Raw genomic sequence first — 23,770 nt, 5'->3', positions numbered from 1 at the left:
CTGCATGCTTTTCTCATTCTGAAGGTTATCTTTAAACGACAGAATACTGAACATTTTAAGAACTATAGTAGTTTCTATTCTTCAATTTATTATCTCTACCCTAAGAGTATACCTGTTTTCCTAAACTCTTTTCTAATTAATTTCAAATAAAATATTTAGATTATTATGTGCTGTTTTATTTGTTTGACTAGTTACTGCAATAAGTGTTTCTTGATGTTCAGGTAAAATTTCACTTGATGGGACGTTAGACAAGTTTTAACCAGAGGTTTATTATTATTATTATTTTTTATTTCAGTTTAGTCTCACAGTTAGACATTTATTATTTGGAATGTAATTTTACCCATGGGATTAGCTGTTGAAATTTTTCCCAAGAAGTGTCTGTGTGAGAACAACCACAAAGAAGCATTGGTAGTTCTGGAAGTGATTTTCTTCAGTTTTGAGGACATGCTAAACTGTTCTCTTGCCTTTTCTATGATTTTATTCTTTTCCATTTTTTCTTTTTTCCTGTTTATATTTGTTATTTTTAGTTTTCACTGCCTTTAGCACTGTGTGAAATAACAATTAAATAACAAGTCCATACAATGGAGTGAGGTATGTGCATGGGAGCGCTTTCTTAACATCAGTAGACGAGAAGAGTGTAGCCCTGCATTGATAGTACATGCTGATACTGTAGAAGTGTTTCTTTTTTCCTGAAATAAGTAATAGAGGTTATCTTTACGTGCACAAAACCTTTTAAATATACAAGGATAATACGTAATAGAAGTAAAAAAGTACATTGTGTATTGAAACTGTCTTAGAGGAAAACAATTTTGTCATTAAAATTTCTCATGATTAATAAGATTGGTTCAAACTGATGCGAGTTTGATTAATGAAGAGTAATGATTTGGAGAGCAGTGAATACTGGTGTGCAAGTACGAGAGTGGGAAGCTCTTATGAACATGAACCTTTTAAAAATGTTTCTTGTATTAAAAGTAGGTAGAGACTTTAGATTTTCTAATGTTATTATGGCTACTTTTTCTGTTTTTAGGATTCCTAAGGGATTTGTGTGAGGTTTTATTATATTTATTGCTACCTCCTGGAGATTTCCAGAACAAGATCATGCGATACTTTGTCAGGGTAAGCGTAAATTCGTACCAAATCATGACCTAAAGGGACTGAGAGCAGTAGTTCTCAAAACCTTTGGCCTCAAGATCCAGTTAAACTGCAGAATTATTGAAGCATTAAGGAGCTTTTAAAATGTGAATTCTTCATCTATAATATGTACGTATCATAAAATATAAAAACAAAATGCTGAAACAGAAGAGCATGTAAGTACAAATTCATTAGCTGGTAGATGAGTGACATGCCATCTGGTCCGTTTTAAAATCGTCCTGTATGCTTATTAGAGAGTGAGAGTGAGAACGTGAGGTCTTAGTATCAGGAAAATGGGCACTAGCTCAGTTCATTCTGTGAGAAAGGATTTTGGTCTGTGGCCATACCACCCTGAGCTCACCCAATCTTGTCTGATCTCATAAGCTAAGCAGGGTTGGGCCTGGTTAGTATTTGAATGGGAGAAATGATCTTGGGGCCCTTTTCTGAATTCCCCAGAGGTCACTGGCCAATACTTTGAGAACTGTCTTAGAGCTAGATGCTTTAATATTTGGTTATAATACAGACAGACTTTGTTTTAGTTGAAAAAATATTCATACAATATATTTTCATCATGTTTTCTCTCTGTGACCCTCCCCACATCCCTACCCACCCAACTTTATGTTCCTTTTTGTGTCTCTCTCAAAACAAAACAAAAAAACAAGAAACAGAAAATCCCCAAAAAGGGAAAAACCACAACAAAATAGTCTATCATGACAAATCATGGCAAACAAAACAAAATGTCCACAAAATACCATTGAGTGTGTTTTGTGTTGCTCAACACCCTCTAGGCATGGGGCCTTCCTTGGAGTATGGTTATTATACCCAGTGAGACTCCATTGGAGAAAACTGATTTTTTCTTTGCCAATGGCATCAGTTACACATAGTTTCTTGGTTAGAGGTGGGACTCTGTGTCTACTTCCCCCTTACAGTGCTGGGACCCTGTCTCTTGATCCTGTGCAGGTTTTGTGTCTGCTGCCACAGTCTCTGAGCGTTTATGTAAATCCTGTTGTGGCTAGAAGATAGTGTTTCCTTTACGTCATCCATCACCTCTGGCTCTTAAAATCCTTTTGCCTCCTCTTTTGCATAGCTTCCTCAGTTCTGAGAGGAAGGGTTTGGTGAATGCATCACGTTTAGGAATGAGTGATCCAGAGACTCAGTCTGCACATGTCTGTAGTGGTCTCTGCTACTTCCATTCTACTGCAACAAGAATCTTCTCTGGGATGGGTTGAGCAAGGTACAGATCTATGGGTATAACAGTATGTCATTAGGAGTCACCTTATTGCTATGTTCCTTTAGCAGAAGAATAGTAGTAGGTTTTCCTTTACGTCGTGATCTATCTAGTCTCAGGTTCTTGTCCATTTACCGGTGTCCGTCTTAAATCCAGGTGGAAAGTGACTGGTTACACCTGTGCCATCTGTGCCATCTCCTCACGCAGGCACGCACGTCACTGTTGTAAGTCCCGGGTTTGCAGTGGGTGACACTGAGTGTCACGGTCCTCCTCCAGTAGCATGCAGAATACCTTCCAGCACTTTGAATGTTAGTCATTGGGGGGAAGCTTCTAGTTGGGCACTGGCTTAACTCTTCATGTTTGATGACATAATTAAGTGTTGTCTTCAACAAGAGGTCCTTACCATCAGTTTGTGTTGAGCAGCCAAATAGCCCTGGCTTGTGATGTTTAGGGCATTCCATGAGGACTTGTTGGCCAACAAGACAGATAGACTTTTAAAAAATTTCTTCAGTTTTACAGCTTTTCTTAAATTAGCTTAGGTAGATGTAACATTTTGAGACAGAAACTTTAAAATAGAATTGGCTTTTCCCAATTGGAGCATGACTAAGATGAGAGCAATGCTCTTAAATTGTATTCTCTAATTTAAGTCTTTTGTGTAAGACTGCATAAATGCAGATATCTGGCCTTGGCTGCTGCTTATGAATGAAATGAGAAGAGCATATCCTGTCAACGGGGTTGAGTGAAAGTGCATCTTCCTAACGTGCAAACTCATAACCCCTTAGCCTTTCTCCTGCCAAGTGCACAGCAGCTGCAACCTTGCTTTTCTGCCTACATTGCTGTTCAGTCTGTACCGCAGTTTCCAGCATCTGTGTAGCTTGGTTTTATTAATTCCCAGGTGTGTGGATGACAGTTATAGGAAGGGAGTGGCGTGTTTTCATGGGAACAGTGTGATAGGGCAAACTGTTCATGTAAAAGCCAATTATTGGGCCAATCATTCCAAAGGGGGGTTCATTTTCATCATGTCTGTTACTAGAGTCAGATCTACATTATTTTTGAACTTTTCTGCCTAATTTTGTAAATATTTAAGTTCTCCAGTCCAAGCCCTGGTCTCACTTACACATTTTGTGCTTTCAAACACGTCCAAGTGCTTATGAGCTTTAACTTTGTATCTTTAGCCCAAACTTCTCATCTGAATTCCATGTCATTCTGAATCACTTCTCATGTGAAACAGCTATTTGATTAACTAAGTTACCTTTTAAACTCCTAAGTGTTGGAAATGAAAGTGCATGGTTTCATGGCTAAGAGCATCTGCTGCTCGACCACCGGTAACTCTGTTCCAGGGTAGCCAGTACTTTCTTTAAGCTGCTGAGGGTACCCCAGTCGTGATGTAGCAGACACATATAGGCACATGTACACATAAAAAGAAAAAAATCCCCATCATCAGAATGGAAGTTTGATTCTTGATTCTATGTCATGTCTGCAGTTTAATTTTTTTTTTTTGAATATAATATAGCTATCAAGCAAGTTTTTCAAATCTGGGGTCCTTCTGGAGGTCCTATATGATGTAACTTTTATCTCTGGCCTTTATGACATAATATCACAGAAAACCCAGTCTGTAGTAAAGCTCCAAAAAGGTATTATATTCAGGAATGGTAAAGTAGGGGAAATAATAAAGCTCCATTATAGAACTAGAACCAGTTCTGAGGATAGGAAAAACAAGTGGAAATTCATAGTCAGTGGCTTGACCATTATGTTTTCATTACCCATTCATCTGGTGGTAGACAACTAGTCTGTATCCTCTTTCTGGTTATTATAGGAATAGAGCAGCAGTGAACATGGATGAACAAGTGTCTGTAGGAGGCTGTAGAGTCCTTTGAGTATATTCCCAAGAATGATTTTTGGATCTCAAGGTAGATCTATTCCCAACTTCCTGAGAAGCTGCCACACCGGTTTATAGAGTGACTATACAAGTTTGCACTCCCACCAGGAGTGGATGAATGTTCCCTTTACCTTACACCCTCATCAGCATGCCAGCTCACTTTGTTTTTATAGGTCAGGCTCTGTTCATGGTGGCTGTGCCCTCCTACATCGAGTAGCAGTTAAGAAATGCCTTACAGACATGGCCACAGGCCAGTCTGATTCAGATAGTTTTCAGTTGAACTTCCCTCTTCCCTAGTGACTCTAAGTTTATATCAAGTTGACGACTGAAGCTAACTGTGACAGAGGCATATGAAAGATAGGGGTGGCTGTAGTGAGACACCCTCATTAGGATTCCTGCTAGAGGGAGGCCAGGACGATCGCATACAGAGTGAGGATGAGAAGTTTGATCCGATAGTGAGAGGGTGGAAGCATTGTAGCGAAACACCTTTGGTTGGATTCTGTTAAAACGTAAGATACAATGATGAAGAAAGGTTGAGGTCTAGTTTGGAAGAGAGTTCTAGTAACCAACTAGAATTTGGTTGAGGATAAAAGCTCTGACACCAGTCAGTTCTAGTTAACACTTGTTTTCTCCCCAAGAAGTGCTATTTTTTCCCCACTCACTGATAGTTGTATCATACTTTCGTTCATCTTATTCAGAATGATTTTGTTACTGTTAGCCATATCTTCAGTTTTTGTATCTCAATATCCCTCACCAGCGATTTCTTTTGTGACCACTGAATTTTAAGTTCCTTTGGATTTTCCTGTACTGAAGACAGTGCCCAGTAGTTTTCCTTCTTAGTATTTACCACATTCAAAGTGATTGATATATATATTATTGTTTATTGACTTGGTTCTTTTCTCCATAATGAACTGTTAACTGAGAGCATACCTGCTATCATCTCTACTGTTGTGAGTGTAACACAGTATGTTTAACACTCAGTTTAACACAGTATGTGGTATATAGCAGGTACAGACCAGCGACTCTGCTGTGATGACGGATGAAAGTCTGTTGGTCTTCTCTCTGGTGTGACATACACGCTACTGCAGAGCCAGGAATGGAGTTGCGCTCTGTGAAGTGAAGCTGTTGTTTAAAATGATGCAGGATGGTCAGCCGATTTGTCTCACGATAGATTGCTTTTTGGCCCGATTTCATCCTTTTTGGTCAAATCTAGTCTACTACAGTGCTGCATTCAACCAGTCAGTTTCATTCATTGCACTTTAGTCCTGTGTCAGTTTTCTTGTCTCAGTAGTCAGATTCAGACTTTGACAGCAGACGTTTTGCTTAGGTTACACGACAGGTGGAGAGCTCTTTCTGTTGTATCAATTTCATTGTTGTTCTGTTGCGTGGAGGAACTCCCAACAATGCTGGAGTGTGTGTGTGTGTGTGTGTGTGTGTGTGTGTGTGTGTGTGTGTGTGTGTGCGCGCGCGCGCGCCCACAAATGTAATAATGTGAAAGGAATTGGGGGTCTTAAACTCAGAATTGCAAGCCAGAGGCTACCTGCTGTGGTGAATAGAGTCCTGTGATGAACCTTTTAACAGCCAGAGACTCTATGGAGCGAATTAGAAGAGCAGAGTAATTTTCTAAGACTTATCCGCTGATTATATTAAATAATAAACCTAAAATCACAGTTATTTCCTATGTGTTTTTTTATTTTGAAAAAACAACTCTGAAAAATGATTTTGGGGATTGGATTTTCTGCTTACAAAGTACATTTAAAATTTGAACACATGGGTCATAAACAGAATTTGAAGAAAGGAATTTCAAATATAATAAAAATGTTAAAAGCAGTTAGAAAGCCTAGTGTGGTTGCTCATGCCTGTAACATCGAGAGCTAGGAGACTTAGGCAGGAGGATTAGTCATCCGGGGTCATCCTCAGCTACATAGGAAGTTGGAAGCCAGTCTTTGTTGCTTGAGACCCTGTCTTAGAAGTAAAATAAATAAATAAATATAAAGTTAGAAATTAACTATATTCCTTATAATCTAGAACTGTAAAGAACCCCAATTTCTAGAAAGTACTGGTGCCTGCATTACTGCTTGTTAAATATATTAATTTATCATGAGGTAATAGTTGTCAGCAAAATTTTATTCATGCAGGATTATACAAAATATTTCTTTAAAGAAAAGAGGTCTTTGAAATGGTACTGATAAATAAGAGATTTGCCAAGAGAATAAATTGGTCTTTTACTTAGGAAGTGAATATATTGTATTAAGTTAGCATTACCAGTATTCTCAAAAAATGAATTTTGTTATCTTTAGATATCACAGGCATTAGGGGATGGTTAATACCCACTAAAAAAATTCTATGTTAGCAGTATCAGTTCTAAGTTCTTAAGCCTTCATTTCTATTCATGTAAGTAGATGCCCATCTTGTACTTAAATAGCCTAGAGGAGTGGTAAGTATTTTTAAAGATGCGTAAATGACTAGGTCAGTTGAGGAATTTCACTTATACACCAAGGGTTTCTCGGTAGTGCTATTATAGAAGAGAAATGTAAGGCATAACAACAACAACAAAACCACTAAGAGACAAATTCTGTAAATACAGGCACAGATGCATTTTAAACTTGGAAGTGGAAAAGCCTTCAGCTGAAAGGATCAGGGCACACTTGATAGGTCAATTGATTTTTTAAAACATAATCTCTTTATTGATTCTTTGGAAATTTCACATCAGGCACTCCAATTCTGCTCCCCTTCCAGTCCTCCCAATCCTCCCCTCACCCCTGCAGTCTCCCCCCAAGAAAATTAAAAAAAAAAAGAAACCAAAACAAAACAAAGCAAGCAAACAAAAACAAGAACAAAACAAAAAGCAAAAAACTGTCTTTGCTTCTCCATCTTCCCCTCTCCGTCTCCCCCTCTCCATCATCTTCCCCTCTCCATCATCTTCCCCTCTCCATCTCCCCCTCTCCATCTCCCCCTCTCCATCTCCCCTCTCCATCTTCCCCTCTCCATCATCTCCCCCTCTCCATCATCTTCCCCTCTCCATCATCTTCCCCTCTCCATCTTCCCCTCTCCATCTCCCCCTCTCCATCTTCCCCTCTCCATCTCCCCCTTCCATCTTCCCCTCTCCATCTTCCCCCTCCATCTTCTCTTCATCATCTTCCCCTCTCCATCATCTTCCCCTCTCCATCATCTTCCCCTCTCCATCATCTCCCCCTCTCCATCATCTCCCCCTCTCCATCATCTTCCCCTCTCCATCATCTTCCCCTCTCCATCTCCCCCTCTCCATCTCCCCTCTCCATCTTCCCCTCTCCATCTCCCCTCTCCATCTCCCCTCTCCTGCAGCTCTTTCCCCATCCTGGTAGCTCGGGGAGCCCGGGTGTGTCACACAGTGTACCTTTCCTCCAGTCAGTGTAACTAGCATTGTTCACATCAGTGAGTAGTCACTGGTCTGGCTCAAGACCTCTGGTTTCTGGTTCACCATCATCACTGGATCCTCACTGGAACTCCTCTGGGATATCCTGCAGCCGCCCTGAGTCCTTTTTTTTTTTTTTTTTAAACATGCAAATTTTATGTTTTTATTTTTTCCTTTTTATTTATTCTTTGCAATGAACACGTGAAAGTAAAGATGTATGGATAGAATGTAAGACTCACTGTGTCACACTACAGCTTCCATGACCAGATTGATTGTACTTAAATCATTTGTAGATACAAAGGGATGGGGAAATGAATGGGATGGAGATGCATGATGGGAAAGACACAAGGATATTCGATTCTTGAGTAAAACATTAGAAGGGGGCAGAGTTTTAGTAGATAAGAGCATAAAAACTGCTAAGAGTGGGACTGTATCTAGAGTACATGAGTGGATACTATTATTAATTTTTTCCCATTTTCATTGGGAAAATAGTCAGGTAGAGGTGACATTTGTATACCAGCTACCCGGGTTTAGCCCATGCTGCTGATAGTACATGGTACTTGCTCCATCTCATCACTTGAAGTGGACAGTTCTGAAAGTAGTGTGTTCTTTTCTTTTTAAATACATTTAATATAGATGCTTGGATCCAAAAACACCTTTATGCTAATATTTTGTCTTTTAAAGATTCACACAAATACTAGTATTCCAGAGGTATTCTTTTATTGATTTTTATTCCCCTCTGGTTTCATAGAGACGTGGCTTGCTCTGTCTGCCTGCCTGTCTGTCTGTATCCTTCCTTCCTTCCTTCCTTCCTTCCTTCCTTCCTTCCTTCCTTCCTTCCTTCCTTCCTTCCTTCCTTCCTTCCTTCCTTCCTTTTCTCATATATTAATCCTGACCTCAGTTTCCCTTCCCTCCACTCCTTGCAGTCTCTCCCTCCTACTTCTGCCTAATGTTTGTATGTGGGTCTCTTCATCTGCTCCCATCCATCTGCTGGATGAAGCCTCTCTGATGACGATTATGCCAGGCTCTGTCTGGTCTACAAGTATAGCAGAATGTCATTAGGAATCATTTCACTGACTTTTTTTATTTTTATTTTTTGGCCAGTTGTGTTTGGTTCTCTATCCTAGGTCTCTGGGTGCTGGCCCTCCAGGCAGTGTCAGGCATGGGCTCCCTCCTGTGGTATGAGCCTCATAGAAATATGTTTCAGTTGGTATTGATACTTCTATCTCATTAATGTATGGGAATGGTGGCTCGCCTTTTAGGCTGCAGTGATTCCATGTGTATCATAATTCTACTGTTGTTTAAGGAAGCTTACACTGTGGTAGATTGGAGAAGACGATTAAGCTATCTATTTTTAAATTTATTTTTAGGAAATCCTTGCACGAGGAATTCTTCTTCCATTAATAAATCAACTCAGTGATCCTGATTATATTAATCAATATGTCATATGGATGGTAAGTACCTTTTGAATTTGTGACTTGTATTTGAAACAGGTTTTTAGCAGTAAAAACAGAGTTTTGAGATCAGAATGATTAACCAACAGTATATTAAAGAAATGAAGTAAAAGCTATTTTTAAAGTACTCTCTACATTTCTAGTACCTTCTTTACTATTATGGTGTTACTACTATTTAAAGTTGTGGCTTTCACTGCCTATATATGTTGAGATGAGTAATTTGAACAATTCTTATACAGGTTGCATATTCCTTATATGAAATGTTGAGGACACCCATCTTGCTGGCCCTAAAAGTGTGTGGCCTTTAATGTGCTGATTTTCTGGCTTCACTTCTTGCTTTTTATTAGTTAACTATAATACTTAGTATTTGATTTAGTAGCCCAAATGGCTTTTCAGCTAATATTTCTTCCTCCTCTCTTTTGTAACTATTGCTGTTTTAGTGGTTGTTATAAAAATTAGAATGAACCACTTCATCAGCATATGCATGGAACACTGTTTCCCTCCCTCATATCCATTGTGAGCCTTGGCAGGAGGATCATCTACCTCCCTGTCCTGTGGACTCCTTTATATACCTATACACACATATCATTTCTTCATTAGTGCAACTTAGGCTTTTTGTATCATAATTTCTTAAACACCAAAGGAAAAATAAACTCTTATGTGTCATTTTTAATAATCCTAATTTTTTATAATTCTAAATATCAGTTTGCTCTTATTTTATTTTATTCTGAACAATTTCCTGTAGGATCTGTATAATTTTCAAGGTTTATGGGCATCAGTGTCTTCAAGCTCACTGAGTCTTAGCTTGTCGTAAAATATGTTTTACTGTAAGAGTCCAGAATACTTTCACTTTCTCTAGAGTGTTTGACAGTTTTATTTTAGTACTTGTAAAGATGTGTGGTTGGAAATGTCAGTTTGTCTACTTGCTGTCTGGTTTCTAATGAGAGCGAGTGTCCGTGCCGTGGCTGTGCCTGTCTCTGAGGTCTGTCCTTTGCAGTCCCCGTTGTTGGGCTTTCTGTGAGAGGGACAGCATCTCAGACGGTCTGCTGCCTTTTCACAGCTCGGTTGCTTTTCCTCATTGAAAGTGTTTTATCAGTCACAGTGGTTGGGATGATCGTTTAGTGATGCTCTGTTACTCACTGTGTGATAGCCATGATTAAGTCTAATAGAATCTTACTCTCGCCGGGCGTTGGTGGCGCACGCCTTTAATCCCAGCACTCGGGAGGCAGAGCCAGGTGGATCTCTGTGAGTTCGAGGCCAGCCTGGACTACCAAGTGAGCTCCAGGAAAGGCGCAAAGCTACACAGGGAAACCCTGTCTCGAAAAACCAAAAAAAAAAAAAAAAAAAAAAAAAAGAATCTTACTCTCCATTCCTCCCCAGTAGTTGCTGCATGTGCTTGTGCTGGGGGCATCTACCCTCATTATAACTTCATGACTGCTCATCTCATCTGTATCCTTAATCTGCCCTGAAATCTTTGTATTTTTTCCTGTTTTTATATTTCCATCACTTCCACCCTTACAAAACACTGTCTTGGTGTTGTGTGGGAAACTTTCCTGGGAGACACAACATGCATATGTCTACTTCAGACAGGGAACCCATGGCAGACCAAAGTAATAATTACAGAAAAGAAACCAATGAATTATTATTGGGACTGCTGATAGGGGAGTGGGCAGAGGGTGACTTAGAAGGAACAGGGGTGACTTCAAAGCTCTTGATAACTGAACAGCCCACCCCAACATGGTGGATGACTCAAAAAGCTGCAGGTCTTAGAGGCAGCTCTGCACATCCGCGAAGTCTCTTGGTCTGGACTAGTCTTGTCCTCTCCCAGCAACCAGCCTGCTCCTAAAGCTTCGAGAACCTTCCAAGGGTCAGCTTTCCCAGGCATGGGACTTACTTACCTTCTGAGGCTCACAAGCCACCTTCTCCCACCTGGAGGTGATGTTTCTTTGGAGGAAGTGTCAACACTTGGCTGGTTATGACACCACGCTTTTTTTCCCCCCATTTTAAATTTTGGCCTTTCTTAGTCTTTTGCTGTTTTGAGTGTGCTCGATCTAGGATAGCCCCTCTTTCAGTCCACACTTGTTCTCTGTGCCTCCCCTGCAGCTTCATGGTCTTACGTGTTGCCTCTGTGTCAGTGACTTGAAAATCACACATTTGCCTAGTCGTTCCTGAACCCCTGCCTTTCCTGTGGAAAAGCAAACTTGGTCTTTACATTTGGATGCTTCAGAGCTTCCTGACCCCGCTCTTCCAGTGCTGTCTCTGTCCTGCCTGGTGGTGGCTCCACTGTTCCTGGTCTTCAGGCCACAAGTTTTAGGGTAGTTTTAGTGCTCTTCACTTCTCACTTTAGCTTTTGGTACTGTCTGTAAAAGATGTAACTGTAAAACATTGCGCAGGGAACTTTACAGCCCTCCTTATCACACCCCCATGACTGCTGCTGCCATGTTTCCCACACTTTGTCCTTTTCCTCTCTACTTGATTGTCAAACTGTTTCTAGTTTAAACCCAGTGACTGGATTTCTTGATTTTCAGAGTACAGCACTCAAACCCTTATACTGTAGAATTCTTACTCCATTCCTGCTGCTCATCCTCTGGTGTCCAGGTCGTCTTGGTTTAGCTCCAGCCACCTTGATTTCCTTGCTATCACCACTCTTTCTGAGCATGAGTCTGTGCTTTTCGGGATGTAATGTGTTTAGCTTGATCTGTTTTGTTGGTGTGATCCATTTTAATGTAAGTGCTTGAACACACTGCTTTTTCCTTTGGGTGCCTGGCCCATAGCTGTCATTCAGTGCTGAAGTGTGTCCTTAGTAAGTAACCTTCTCCTATCTGTTCTCTCAAACCTTATTTTTAGATCCGTGATTCAAATTGTAACTACGAGGCCTTTATGAACATCATTAAATTGAGTGACAATGTCGGCGAGTTGGAAGCAGTCCGAGATAAGGCGGCCGAAGAGCTCCAGTACCTTAGGTCCTTAGACACAGCTGGTGACGGCAAGTGACTCTTCCGACAGTGCTCTCTGAGGACTGTCGTCTACCTTAGGAAAGCTTTCCATTGCCTGAGTGAAACCGGAAATGTCTGGTTTTCACTACTCAGATTAAGTCTTCCTTACTGTACTAACATGTTCTTAGAGTAAACGTGAAGATGGTGTTTTGCAGTTGTCCCTAGAGATAGTAGATATGGTTTAATTTAAAGTCAATGAGTAATTTTATGAAGCAATTTCATAGTTTTTATTAAAGCAAAATTGCTGTATTGATTATTTTGTTGAATTATAGTGTGTGTTAAGTATTTCTGAAAAACTACAATTTTTAGCTTATAATGAATTTTTTTCTTTCAGATATTAACACTATTAAAAATCAAATAAATAGTTTATTATTTGTAAAGAAAGTATGTGACTCAAGAATACAGCGGTTACAGTCAGGCAAAGTAAGTATAAAATACTTTTGAAATCGCACCTAGTTGTAAACTTCATGGTGACTGAAATCCTGGCGTGTGACAAAAATAGGATATTAATTAATGGAACTATTTACAACAGGACTTAAACAGAAGAGTGTGTGCGCATGCTCAAGTACACGTGGAGGCCAGAGGTGCCTTCCGCGGTTGCTTTCTACCTTAGTGAGGTAGGATCCCTTACTGAACCTGGAGCTCGCCTGCCTGCCACCTAGAGTAGCTGGCCACTGAGCTCTAAGAATAACCCAGTCTCTACGCTTTCCACCCCAGGGTGAGGGTTGCAGATACAAGCTTCTGTGTCTGGAATTTTTATATGATCCTGGGGATCTGAACTCGGGTTCTGAAGCTTGCAAGCACTTTGCCAACTGAGCATATTCAGTCCCAAAGAGATTCATGTGCTAGAGCTTGACAGATTCGTCGTAAAGCAGTTCAGGAAGGTTGGTGGTAGCACTGCCTGAAGTCTCCTGTGCAGTGCTCTGGCCTGCAGCTCTCTGTTGAGCCATGGACATGGGTCTCGGTGTTAGAGGATGTGGTCTGTTAAAGCTGTCAGGAATAAGGTCTGCTTTAAGTGATAGTAGGTGAAATTTAAATGACAAGACGGTGAAAGTGATAACTGTTTCAGAAACACTTGAGGTTCTAGCACAAAAATCAGTACAAATCATCCAAATGTTAATGATGGCTGTCAGAAGCAGTGGAGATTTGATTTGAGGGACTGCTTAGCATGTCGAGAGTAATATGGTAGTGTGTGTGGCATCAGCACACGCACTGCAGCATCTCATGTGAAGACTGTCCCGCCAGGTAACAGTACAGCACCTGGGTGTTTGAGTAAGGTGGCATGAAGGCCGATTAGAGGGGACTGGAGATGAGTGCCGAAGGGAAGGGGTTGATGGCCAATGTGTGCTCTCACGGGTCGGGTCGTCTCCCTTGGCTCTGCTGCTGTGATAAAACAGCTTAGGGAAGGGAAGACTCCGTCTGACACTGCCAGGCCACAATCCACAGTGAGGGGCAGCAGGGCAGGACCTGGGGCAGAAGCCACCTTGAGCGAGTGCTGCTTCCTGACCTGCTCTGCTCACTGCTGCTAGTTTCTTACACAGCGTAGCCTCAGCCCGCCTGTGATGGTGTTGCCCACAGTGGACCATCCGTGCAGACAGAAACTAACCTCTGATGCTTGCTTTCCTTGTCTGTACAGTCGGGGTGATCGTACCCAGCCCGGCATTGTGTAGAATGTATCCAACACAGTGCCCGGCACTAATGCTCTTTACATTTTGAACCTTTTCTCTAATCAAAGTTCTCTTTGTAGGTAGCTATCTTGTTCGGTTGATTTGCCTGTGTAGTTCACTATTTATATTTGAAAAGAAATAAAATTTTTCTATCAGTAGCAGAGGTTTTACTTTGTTAAAAGCAACATTGCTCTTTGGAAGTGTTTTCCTATTAGATAAATGCCAAGCAAAATGAAAGTAATGAGTGGTTTTGAATAAGTGAAGCATTCAAGCATATTCTTTTGTCTTTATTTCCTGCAGTGTTTGTTTTACACTAGAATATGTGGAAATAGAGAATACATGAAAATACAATTATATAGATTATTGTGTATTGGAGGAAATGAATTCTTATTATATTTTAAATGATTATTTGATAACTATTTCTTAAAATGAGTAGGGATTTAGAGTCACTCAGCAGAGTATTTTATTGGAAACCAACATGCATGAAAAGGGGAATCTTCGTCTTTGTCACATTCTGATAGAAGGTTGCATTTTCCTTATATTTATGTAAACATCCTGCCCTAGTGATTGGTGATTAAAGTGCTAACTGTCTTCATTTGTGTCTGTAGGAAATAAATACTGTGAAGCTAGCAGCAAACTTTGGGAAACTTTGTACAGTCCCCTTGGACAGCATTCTTGTAGACAATGTTGCACTACAATTTTTTATGGGTAGGTAAAATTTTATTTGAATAATATTGACGTTAAATTTTTTTGGTTTTAAACTTGTGGTAAAATACAAGTAACCCCAAAATTCTAAAACTTAATACTTTTAAGTGTATAGTTCAGTGATATTAAATACATTATTAAGGTACAAGCATCCCCCATCTATCTCTCTAAAAGGTTCTTCTGTTATAAGGCAGAATTCTGTACTTATTAAAGTGATGGACTTAATTTTTTAGCATATCCTCGGGTTTCTTCTATGTTACAGCATATGTCAGAGTTTCCCTCCTTTTTAAGGCTGTCACATCCGTAAACGCACATGTGTGCTCCCCTCTCCTGCCCCCCAGTATCCTTGCATATCCACTCGTCCTCACTGGACTCTTGGGTTATGTCCATAGTTTTGCTAATGAGAATGAGGTTACAATGTATATGGATGCATAAGCAGCCTTTTGAGATTCTTCTTTCAATTCTGTTAGGTATATAACAGTGAGTGGAATTAGTGAATCATAATTTTCTTACTCATTTTTTTGAAGAACCACTATACTTACTTTGCACTGATTGTCCTATTTTACACTTCAGCGAGTTGAATTCCCCAGGTCTTTTAGCCTGGTTTTCAGAATTTTCATTTCAGAGTTCCATTAGACAGTCCCTGCCTGTACTTCATTGTAGAGTTTGCTGGCTTCTCACTCTGCTACTTTGCTTGAAGTTTAATAGTTTAAGATATTAGTGAATTTGGATGGTTATTATTTTGCATTCCAATTTGAGCTCATCTTCTCCTCCCCCACCCCCACCCTCTTTTTTTTTTTTTTTTTGGTTTTTCGAGACAGGGTTTCTCTGTGTAACTGTCGTGGCTGTCTTGGAACTTATAGAGATCTTCCTTCTTCTGTTTCCCAAGTGCTGGGAATAAAGGCGTGCGCTGCTGTTGCCGCCACCACCACCCAGCTTATCTTTTTTCCTTTAGAAACCATAGAGGTAGACATTTTATTTTTTTGGTAATAAATAAATGCTTTTCATAACTAATGAACATTTGCCAAACTATTTTAAAAATAAACCATAGGAGAGTTTAGTGTGAATTAAATTCATTGAGAAACAGTACTTTATTGGCTCAGTATTGGGAAGTGGAAACATTGGGCTTAGGAGAACAGGGCTTTTTGTCAGCTGTATAGCAGTTCCAAGGCCAGCCTGAGCTACGGGAGTTCCTGTCTCAAAACAAAAAATCATACTTGATTGGGAACACATGATATGTATGAATGAGATACTTTGTTTTTATGGTTTTTTAGTACTTACATATTATTTTGTTAATATCACATTAAAATTACTTTTATCTGGTAGACATTTCCAGCATTCTTAAATCTTTGAATCATTATTTATGTGAACAAAGTATATATGGTTTCATACAATGCTAAACGTAATTTTAATATACCTATACAATTACGTTATTGCTAATCTTTTTTCAGAATAAAAATTGAATGTTGATTGTGTAGTTACTTATATAAAGTTTATGTAGCACATTCACTAGGAATTTTATCATCAAGACATGATACTAAAAAGCTTTAAGTTGGGCACAGTGATTTATGGCTATATGCAGAAGGATTCGGTAGAAAGCTCTTAAGTTGCAGGCCAGCCTGAACCGCTAGTGAGATTCTATCTCAAAAACAATTACACAAAGCTTTCTCCTGTTTTATTTAGCTTAACCAATTTACATTTACCTTTTGACATTAGAGATTTACTAAACCCCTTGCTTATGTTTCTTTATTTTTTTGGGATTAGTATAATTCCATCATTTCCTCCTTCCCTCCTTCTGAACCCTCCCATACACCCCACTTTGCTGTCAAATCAGTGACCTCTTTTTTATTAATTGTTCTTCCACACACATGTGTATATACAGACATATTCCTTATGTATAATATTACTTTTAGTTGTGTTTTCTGGGCTGACCATTTAGTATTGAATGACCAGGTGGTGTGCTCTTCCCTGGGGAAAACTGTGTCTCCCAATCTCTTTGTTGCCCATAGTTCTTTCTGTAGGGTTGAGGGCTCATGGGCTTCCTCTGGTCCATTTTAGTATGTGAAATACAGAGTTTGGGTATTTGAAACTGTAACTCTTCTTATGTATCATACAGTAATATGAACCTAAAAGTGTGACGTTGGTAACTGTTGCTGTGGCTCTGGTTTGGTAGATTATATGCAGCAAACTGGAGGTCAAGCTCATCTCTTCTTTTGGATGACAGTGGAAGGGTACCGGGTTACAGCCCAGCAGCAGCTGGAGGTTCTGTCAAGCCGTCAGAGAGACGGAAAACATCAGACCAACCAAACCAAAGGTCTGCTAAGAGCAGCTGCTGTTGGAATCTATGAACAGTATTTGTCTGAGAAGGTAAGGCTCTATTGTCATCCCTTTTTCTGTCTTTGGTAGTATTATTCGTAATACTCTGTGATACTTACTATACTGGATATGATGGCTTCAGTGACCTTGCCTTCTTTAATCCTAAGGACAGGCTTCCTGTGTATATTTATTCTCATTGTCCACGGGAGGAATCAGTTTTATAAAATCTAATTAGTATGTGTAAGTTCATGGAAATACTAAATGACCAAGTCAAGACTGGGATTCGGGGACCTGATAGGCAGAGATCAGAAGGATAGAAGAGACGGGGTGTGTGTGCAGAAGGAGGCAGAAGAGGGCGGCAGGTGGAGCTTAGCAGTTCAGCACTCGTCCAGCTAGCACAGGCCTTCAGTTCAGGCCCAGTCCCTTATAAAAAGAAAGATCAGATTTGGTGTTTCTGCATGGGTTGCATAGGTTTTGAAATGAAAATTCTAGCAACACGTTCATCTTCAAGATTTCTTTTGTTCCCACATCACATTGGAGCTTTGCTGCAACATTGGTCACTAAAATAAGTTTAGGATAATGGTAGTCTTTTAATAGCTATTCAGAAGGTTATCTGGTGTCAAATTAGTCCTATAGTACTTAAATAACTACTGATTGCTTGACTGATTTAACTCCTGATGACAGTGTATCTTGTGTGCCAAACACTATACAACTATGCCTTAAGTAAATCTTTGTTAATCCTTAATAGTGATTTTGATAACCTCATGTAGAATTATCTCCTTTTTTTTTTTTTAATTTTGGGAGTAAGGCCTACAAAGATGAAATTTGCTCCATAAATTCAAGAATTAAGTCTGTCTGCCAGGGCTAGCGAGCTGGCTCACCAGGGGAGAGCACTGAGTGCTCTCCAGGGGACCTGGGTGGATTCCCAGCACCCACAGGGCAGCTCACAGCCACCTGGAACTCCAGTTCCCCGGGTCCAGCACCCTCTCCTGAACTCTGTTGGCACCAGGAATACATGTGATACACAGAAGAAATACTTAGACACACAAAGTAAACAACTCTTCAAAAAGACAGAAAGACCGTTGTGAGTGTCCTGCAGTCTACAGGATGAACAAATGCTCTGGCTGTGTTTTAGCTTTCTTAAACACTGCAGTGTCTCGCTGGGAAACCAGTGATTCTTACCTACCAGCTACTCTAAATTATAGGAGTCTCTTATTAACTCCAATTTTTTACTGTTTACTTATATTTAGAAATTACAAAGATCATTAATTTTTTTTCTCTGTTAGGCATCTCCAAGAGTTATTGTTGATGATTATTTAGTAGCAAAATTAGCAGATACTTTGAATCATGAAGATCCAACTCCAGAAATCTTTGATGACATTCAAAGAAAGGTATTAATATTTCATGTTTCTTGAAAAAGTATTTCTGTGTACATATAGGTTTTTTTTTAAGTAGAATAATTGCTAAAAAATATTAGAGTTGTAATAACTCCTATTGCAAGAATGTAAATGACTTTTTTATTTCATTGAATGGCCATTGAGAAAAGTTCTTATTTTGTGTTGCTCTGTTTAATCTGAAGTAACAGCCAGATACTCGTCTAAAAATTCAGTAAGTAGGGGCTAGAGAGATGGTTCACTGATTAAGAGCACTGGCTACTCTTCCAGACAGAGGTCCTGAGTTCAATTCCCAGCATCCACATGGTGCCTCACAACCATCTGTAATGAGATCTGGTGCCCTCTTCTGGCCTGCAGGAAGAACACTGTATACACAGTAAATAAATCTTAAAAAAAAAAAAAAAAAAAAAGAATTCAGTATGTAGATATCTATATATAAAAAAGTGTGCCTCAAAATTCATCTTAATATAAACTTTCATATATGTATTTGTTCCTTAGAAAACACTACTTCCCAGAGCATAAAAATAGCATAATATCACATAACTTATATTAAGGTAGGAACCTTTTAGTCACTGCAAGGTCCAGAATATCATATTAGTTATTAAACTGTCTTATTGTTGACACCTTTTAAATAATGATACATTATAGAAAAACAGGAATAGAGCTTTTGTGATACTTTATGTAGCAAAATCATTAATTAATATGTATTAAGTTTTGAATACCTCAATTATTTCCACAGGTATATGAATTGATGCTACGGGATGAAAGGTTTTATCCTTCCTTCAGGCAGAATGCACTGTATGTACGGATGTTAGCCGAGCTTGACATGTTAAAAGATCCTAGTTTCAGAGGATCAGATGATGGGGATGGAGGTAAGATAGAAAGGTGTGTGTGTGAGGGGTGGTGTGTTTCAGTGTGCATTCTGATTACTAAAAGAATGACCTTTTTAAACATGATAAAAGATGGTTCTAAACTCCAAATGTAAATTGTAATATATTTTAAAGGATATAAGGGAATGTGAGACTAAGAATGTTTTCTTAATATGGGTCATCCAGAATATTTTTATGATGATTTCTATTTTGCTGATCAGTGATGATGAAGTGATACTTTTGTGTGACAGGTAAGGTTATTGTGAAGAATAAATGAGGAAAGAAGTAATGCCTCTGAGAATAGGCCCCAGGCTATAAAGCAGTGTACAGTGTGGTAGCTGTTTCCTTTAATTGTGTCCTTTTCTAAAGCTTACACATTAAGGGTGCTTATTTACCTAGAGATACCCAAGTAATTTATTTCAATCTTTTATTTTTTTTTAAATGATGATACTGAGAATGAGCGACATGTTCTAGTATGATAAGCATTTGGAAGAGTCAGAGGGTATTTAGATTTTTACCTTCATTCTCCTCATTACTGCTTATGTCTTATAGTTTATTTGCTTTAATTCATTTTTGTCAGTTGTAAATCTGGAATAATGTTTCATCATCATAGCATAACTCACTCATCATTTTTAAACAGAATTCTCTGTGTGAAATGTTTTTTGAGTTAAAGCACAGGCGTAAAGGTTGTGTAAGTGGAAACTAACATGTCATGATGGAGCAAGAGGCCTTCAAACATGAATTCCTCCATCCAGCCGTCATTTTACTGTGATAAAATTCTGGGGCTTTGTTAAGATTTGAACAGCTTTCTTGGATATTCTAAATAAATAAGCAATGTAAAGATAAAGTGAATTGGAAAATTTAGAACTAATTGCCTCAAGGACATCTTTTGATTTTACCGTTTACTTATTCATAGGCTTTTTAGACAAGATCACTTGAAAACAGATACATTAATCTACTAGGAGTGCTTAACCCTTTAGTTATAATTGTGTAGTTAAGGAAGTAGTTTATTTCTTGAAATGTTATGCTTTGTAGAGGAGAGGCATAGCAAGATTGTACAGTTTATCTGTATTTTGTATTGCTGCTGGAAATGATAGATCCTTTTGTGAAATTTGAAAAAGCAGCTCTCAGCTCACTATGCTAAAATATCTATTGTAAAGTGTTCCGCTTATATTCATTTCATCCACTTGGAAATTTTCTTAATACTTTTGAAGTGGATCTGTTGTGTAACCCAGAATGGAACAAGATAAATTGAATCATGATCAAATACCCTAAGTGCTCTGTGATTTGAGATGCTGATAGTACCTACATGCTCTCTGTGAGTAGGATTGGCTTATTGTCTCAAGTCATCCTTCCCACCAGTCAGTCCAAATCTTCTACTTACTTTAAATATAAATTTGGTTAAGATTTTTTTAATTGGCTTTGTTCTAAAATAAATAGACTTCTCTCATATATCAGTTACTGAGTGACTTCAGATTAAATCACTGACTGTAGTTTGTAATTATGTATATGTAAAATACATGTATGGGGTGTGTGCGTGCATGGGTATGCATGTATGTGTGCGTGTATCACACATGTGGAGGTCAGAGTACTACCTGCAGGTCAGTTCTCTCCTCTCACCTTGTGAGTTCTTGGTTTCAAACAGCCAGGGCAACCATCGCCCTTAATCTGCTAAGCCATCTATTTGCCCACATCTATGTGTCTGTCCTTTTAGAATAATGCTTCATTGCTTTCTAATACCTTATTGTCTTAACTGATTTTTTTATGCATTTTACACACAGAAAATAATCAGTTTTGAAAGCCAGTTTTAAAATGATACTAGAGAAATAGTATAATATGCAACATAATTTTAAATGTCTGTCAGATTTATTGTCTTTTATATTTCAGATTATAGGTCTAGCATTCTCACATTGAGTTCTTAGTGCTTATGTCTCTCTGTACTATTACTTATTTTTGAGACTTTTCTCTGGTCACAAGGCTTAAGAGATTGCCAGACCACAGAAGGGTAGGAAGTGTTAATCATATAAGGAGGACAGTCAGCATATTTATTTGCTGTAGGAATCATCTGCTTATGAACCAAAGAGTATTTCTAGATGAAGTTTCCCATTTGTTTTTTTGTGATCAGAAGTCTGGGAAACTAAGAAATGCTCTTTGTATAACAAGTTATTTAGGATAGAAGACAATACCACCTGCTCCTCTTAGTTAGAACTGTACAGGTAATGAAGTCTAATTGAAGATTCATTGAACTAGTCACATTTATACATTGGTAAAGTCTGGAAAAGGTACATGAACGTTAAATTGTGTATGAGTAGTATTTTACCATAGCAGAGACACTGTAATTTAAAGTTTCATTTGCTTAGATATGTAGCAAACCCAAGAGCAAAGAAGAGATTATTGTTATTAGTCATTAGTGTTATTAATCTCTACTTGACTTATTTGCTAGCATTTATTTACATTTTTTGTTATTATTCTAACACTTGCATTTTCCTCCAAGGCTTAAAAAAAATTTTTTTTAAGTCAGCATACAAAGTTGTGAGTCTCGACATTTTTGTGCACATTTTTCTCCTTTTCTGTTTTTGATTTCTCTGGCTCTTTGTAAGCATCCATCATCAAGCCTAGCTATATACTTTCCTAACATTCATTACAAAATTATTTTCTCATCATTATTGCTTAATTAAATATGCATTGCATACAGTGATTTCAGAATCTAAACGGTAATGTTTTATGCTGAATTTATGAGAAAACAATGGATTATTAGATATTTTTAAGATCCATGTATTTGTATCTCACACTGAAGAGTGATATTATTTATATATTTTTTTAATACTCAGAGACAGAAATAAGAAAATAATTCTGTAATTACCTAATGGGCTTCACTCTGAGTTCTTGACTCACATTAAACAACACCATATGATACATGAGAAAAGGTGTAAAAACGATTACTTACTGTTACTTGGTACTTACATGTGAGTTTGTTTGTGTGCGCCTGTCAGGTGTATGCATATTTTCATTCATTTAAATGTCTAATTACATGATAGTTAGAGATTTAAAAGGTTAGTTATTTGGAAGTGTAAAACAGTTTCATTGTTGCCCTGCTTTTATATGAGCTGCATTATTAATGTTTAAACCTACATAAAGCAATAGCTTTATACATTTTGTATATTCAGCTGGATTGCTGCATATTATGCTTTATTTTCCTTTTGTAGAATCTTTTAATGGGTCTCCTACAGGAAGCATAAATTTGGTAAGTACTACTTATGAGTACTTTAATTAGTAAAATATCTTGAAAATACTGTGACAGGCTTTTAATACATAAGAAGCTTCAAGCTGCCCTATAGAATGAAAGGACATTGTTATGCTTTTAAAGAAATGTTAAGTTTGTGAGGCATCTACGACTTTGAATTTTCCTTTTTAAGAAATGAGGATTAGATCACACCTACAAAGCTGCAGTTGAATTTTATAAAGGAATCAATTTCTTTATCTCAGCATATTGGAGGCAGGGGCAGGGCATCTCTGTGATCTCAAGGCTAGCCTGGTCTACATAGTGAGTTTCATGCCAACCAGGGCTATATAGTGAGGCCATATCTGTAGCTAGAGTTTTCAAAAAAAAAAAAAACCATCAACAATTTCCAGAATTTAAAATCCTGAATTATGACAGGACACTAGTGGAATTCAGGTGTTTCTGGAACATGGACTGCTCTCACCCAGTGTGAGGTTGAACTGTTGACCTTGTGTACATCCTACTTCACAAATGAGTCTGTCAGATACGCTAAGCATATAGGCTGAAGATGATGCCCCAACACTGTGGAGAAACCTCAGGTGACTGTCCAGGCAGCTGGCTGTTTCTGTCAACTCACATTTTTTTTTTTTTTTTTTGGAAGCTGCTTGCATGCACTTCCTGTTTTTATTTTTTATTAGGTAATATTATTTCCTTCTTGGGTCTCTGAGGGAGTTGAAGATTAATTAGTTATAGTTGAAGATTAGTTAGGATAGAAAGTGAATTAGGTACATTTTGGACTTACCAAAATAGGATAGGTAATGGAATTATTTTCTCTGAATTTGTCAAATACAAATGGACTAGACATTGTTTAGGTATTTATTACATGTATATATTGTATATAGTTATTGTACTTTTGTATATAGTTTTTCTTATGATAGTTATAATCTTTTTCCTTTTTTCTTTTTATTAAAATAGAAAAGGAGAAATATGGTGATATTTTATTTGTACTAAAATGTGATTCGTATGTTAATAAATAAAGTTGCCTGGGGGTCAGAGCTAATAGCAAGCCATAGCAGAAGCCTTTGGCGTGGTGGCACACACCTTTATTCCCAATCACATGACAGGCGGATCTCTGTGTGTTCAAGGATACAGCCATTATGGAGACACACGCCTTTAATCTCAAAACCAACCATAGAAGACCTGGAGGTCTGTACAGACAGGCAGAGACTAGGAGGTCATGTGGTTGGGTTTACAACCAATGAGAAGGCAGAACAGAAATACTATGAAAAGACAGACACACAGGAAGTAGGTCTCTTTTGGAGAGGTAGGGCAACAGTGACAGTGAAGGGTAAGGTTTTTAGCTCTTAGCTATTGCTCTGACATCTCAGCTTTCATCTCTGTATTGGTTCTGTGTTTCTTATTTCATAAGACGGTTGGTTACATCTACAGTAAAATGTGTTTTTTTTTTCTTTGTGTCTAAAGTAGGTGCTTTTAGAAGTTAAAAGGAATCCAAAAAT

At 38.4% G+C, this 23,770-nt stretch overlaps 1 protein-coding gene across 4 annotated transcripts in view; it reads left to right on the top strand.

Moving 5' to 3' along the window:
* Nucleotides 1-23,770, top strand: part of Snx13 (sorting nexin 13) — a 104,104-nt gene that overhangs the window by 48,654 nt on the left and 31,680 nt on the right. For 2 of the 4 annotated variants that reach the window (XM_076550774.1, XM_076550773.1), the window contains exons 8-16: nucleotides 1,028-1,116; nucleotides 9,003-9,086; nucleotides 11,934-12,072; nucleotides 12,417-12,505; nucleotides 14,358-14,457; nucleotides 16,679-16,821; nucleotides 18,057-18,161; nucleotides 18,904-19,036; nucleotides 22,240-22,277. In XM_076550774.1, coding sequence (XP_076406889.1) covers nucleotides 1,028-1,116; nucleotides 9,003-9,086; nucleotides 11,934-12,072; nucleotides 12,417-12,505; nucleotides 14,358-14,457; nucleotides 16,679-16,821; nucleotides 18,057-18,161; nucleotides 18,904-19,036; nucleotides 22,240-22,277 — 920 coding nt within the window. Of the gene's footprint in view, nucleotides 1-1,027; nucleotides 1,117-9,002; nucleotides 9,087-11,933; nucleotides 12,073-12,416; nucleotides 12,506-14,357; nucleotides 14,458-16,627; nucleotides 16,822-18,056; nucleotides 18,162-18,903; nucleotides 19,037-22,239; nucleotides 22,278-23,770 lie in introns of all 4 variants that reach the window. The other 2 variants (XM_076550772.1, XM_076550771.1) reach the window with 1 other exon arrangement.

The sequence above is a fragment of the Peromyscus maniculatus genome, chromosome 14, assembly GCF_049852395.1.
Source record: "Peromyscus maniculatus bairdii isolate BWxNUB_F1_BW_parent chromosome 14, HU_Pman_BW_mat_3.1, whole genome shotgun sequence".
NCBI classification, from domain to species: domain Eukaryota; kingdom Metazoa; phylum Chordata; class Mammalia; order Rodentia; family Cricetidae; genus Peromyscus; species Peromyscus maniculatus.
This window is presented reverse-complemented; position numbering and strand designations above follow the sequence as displayed.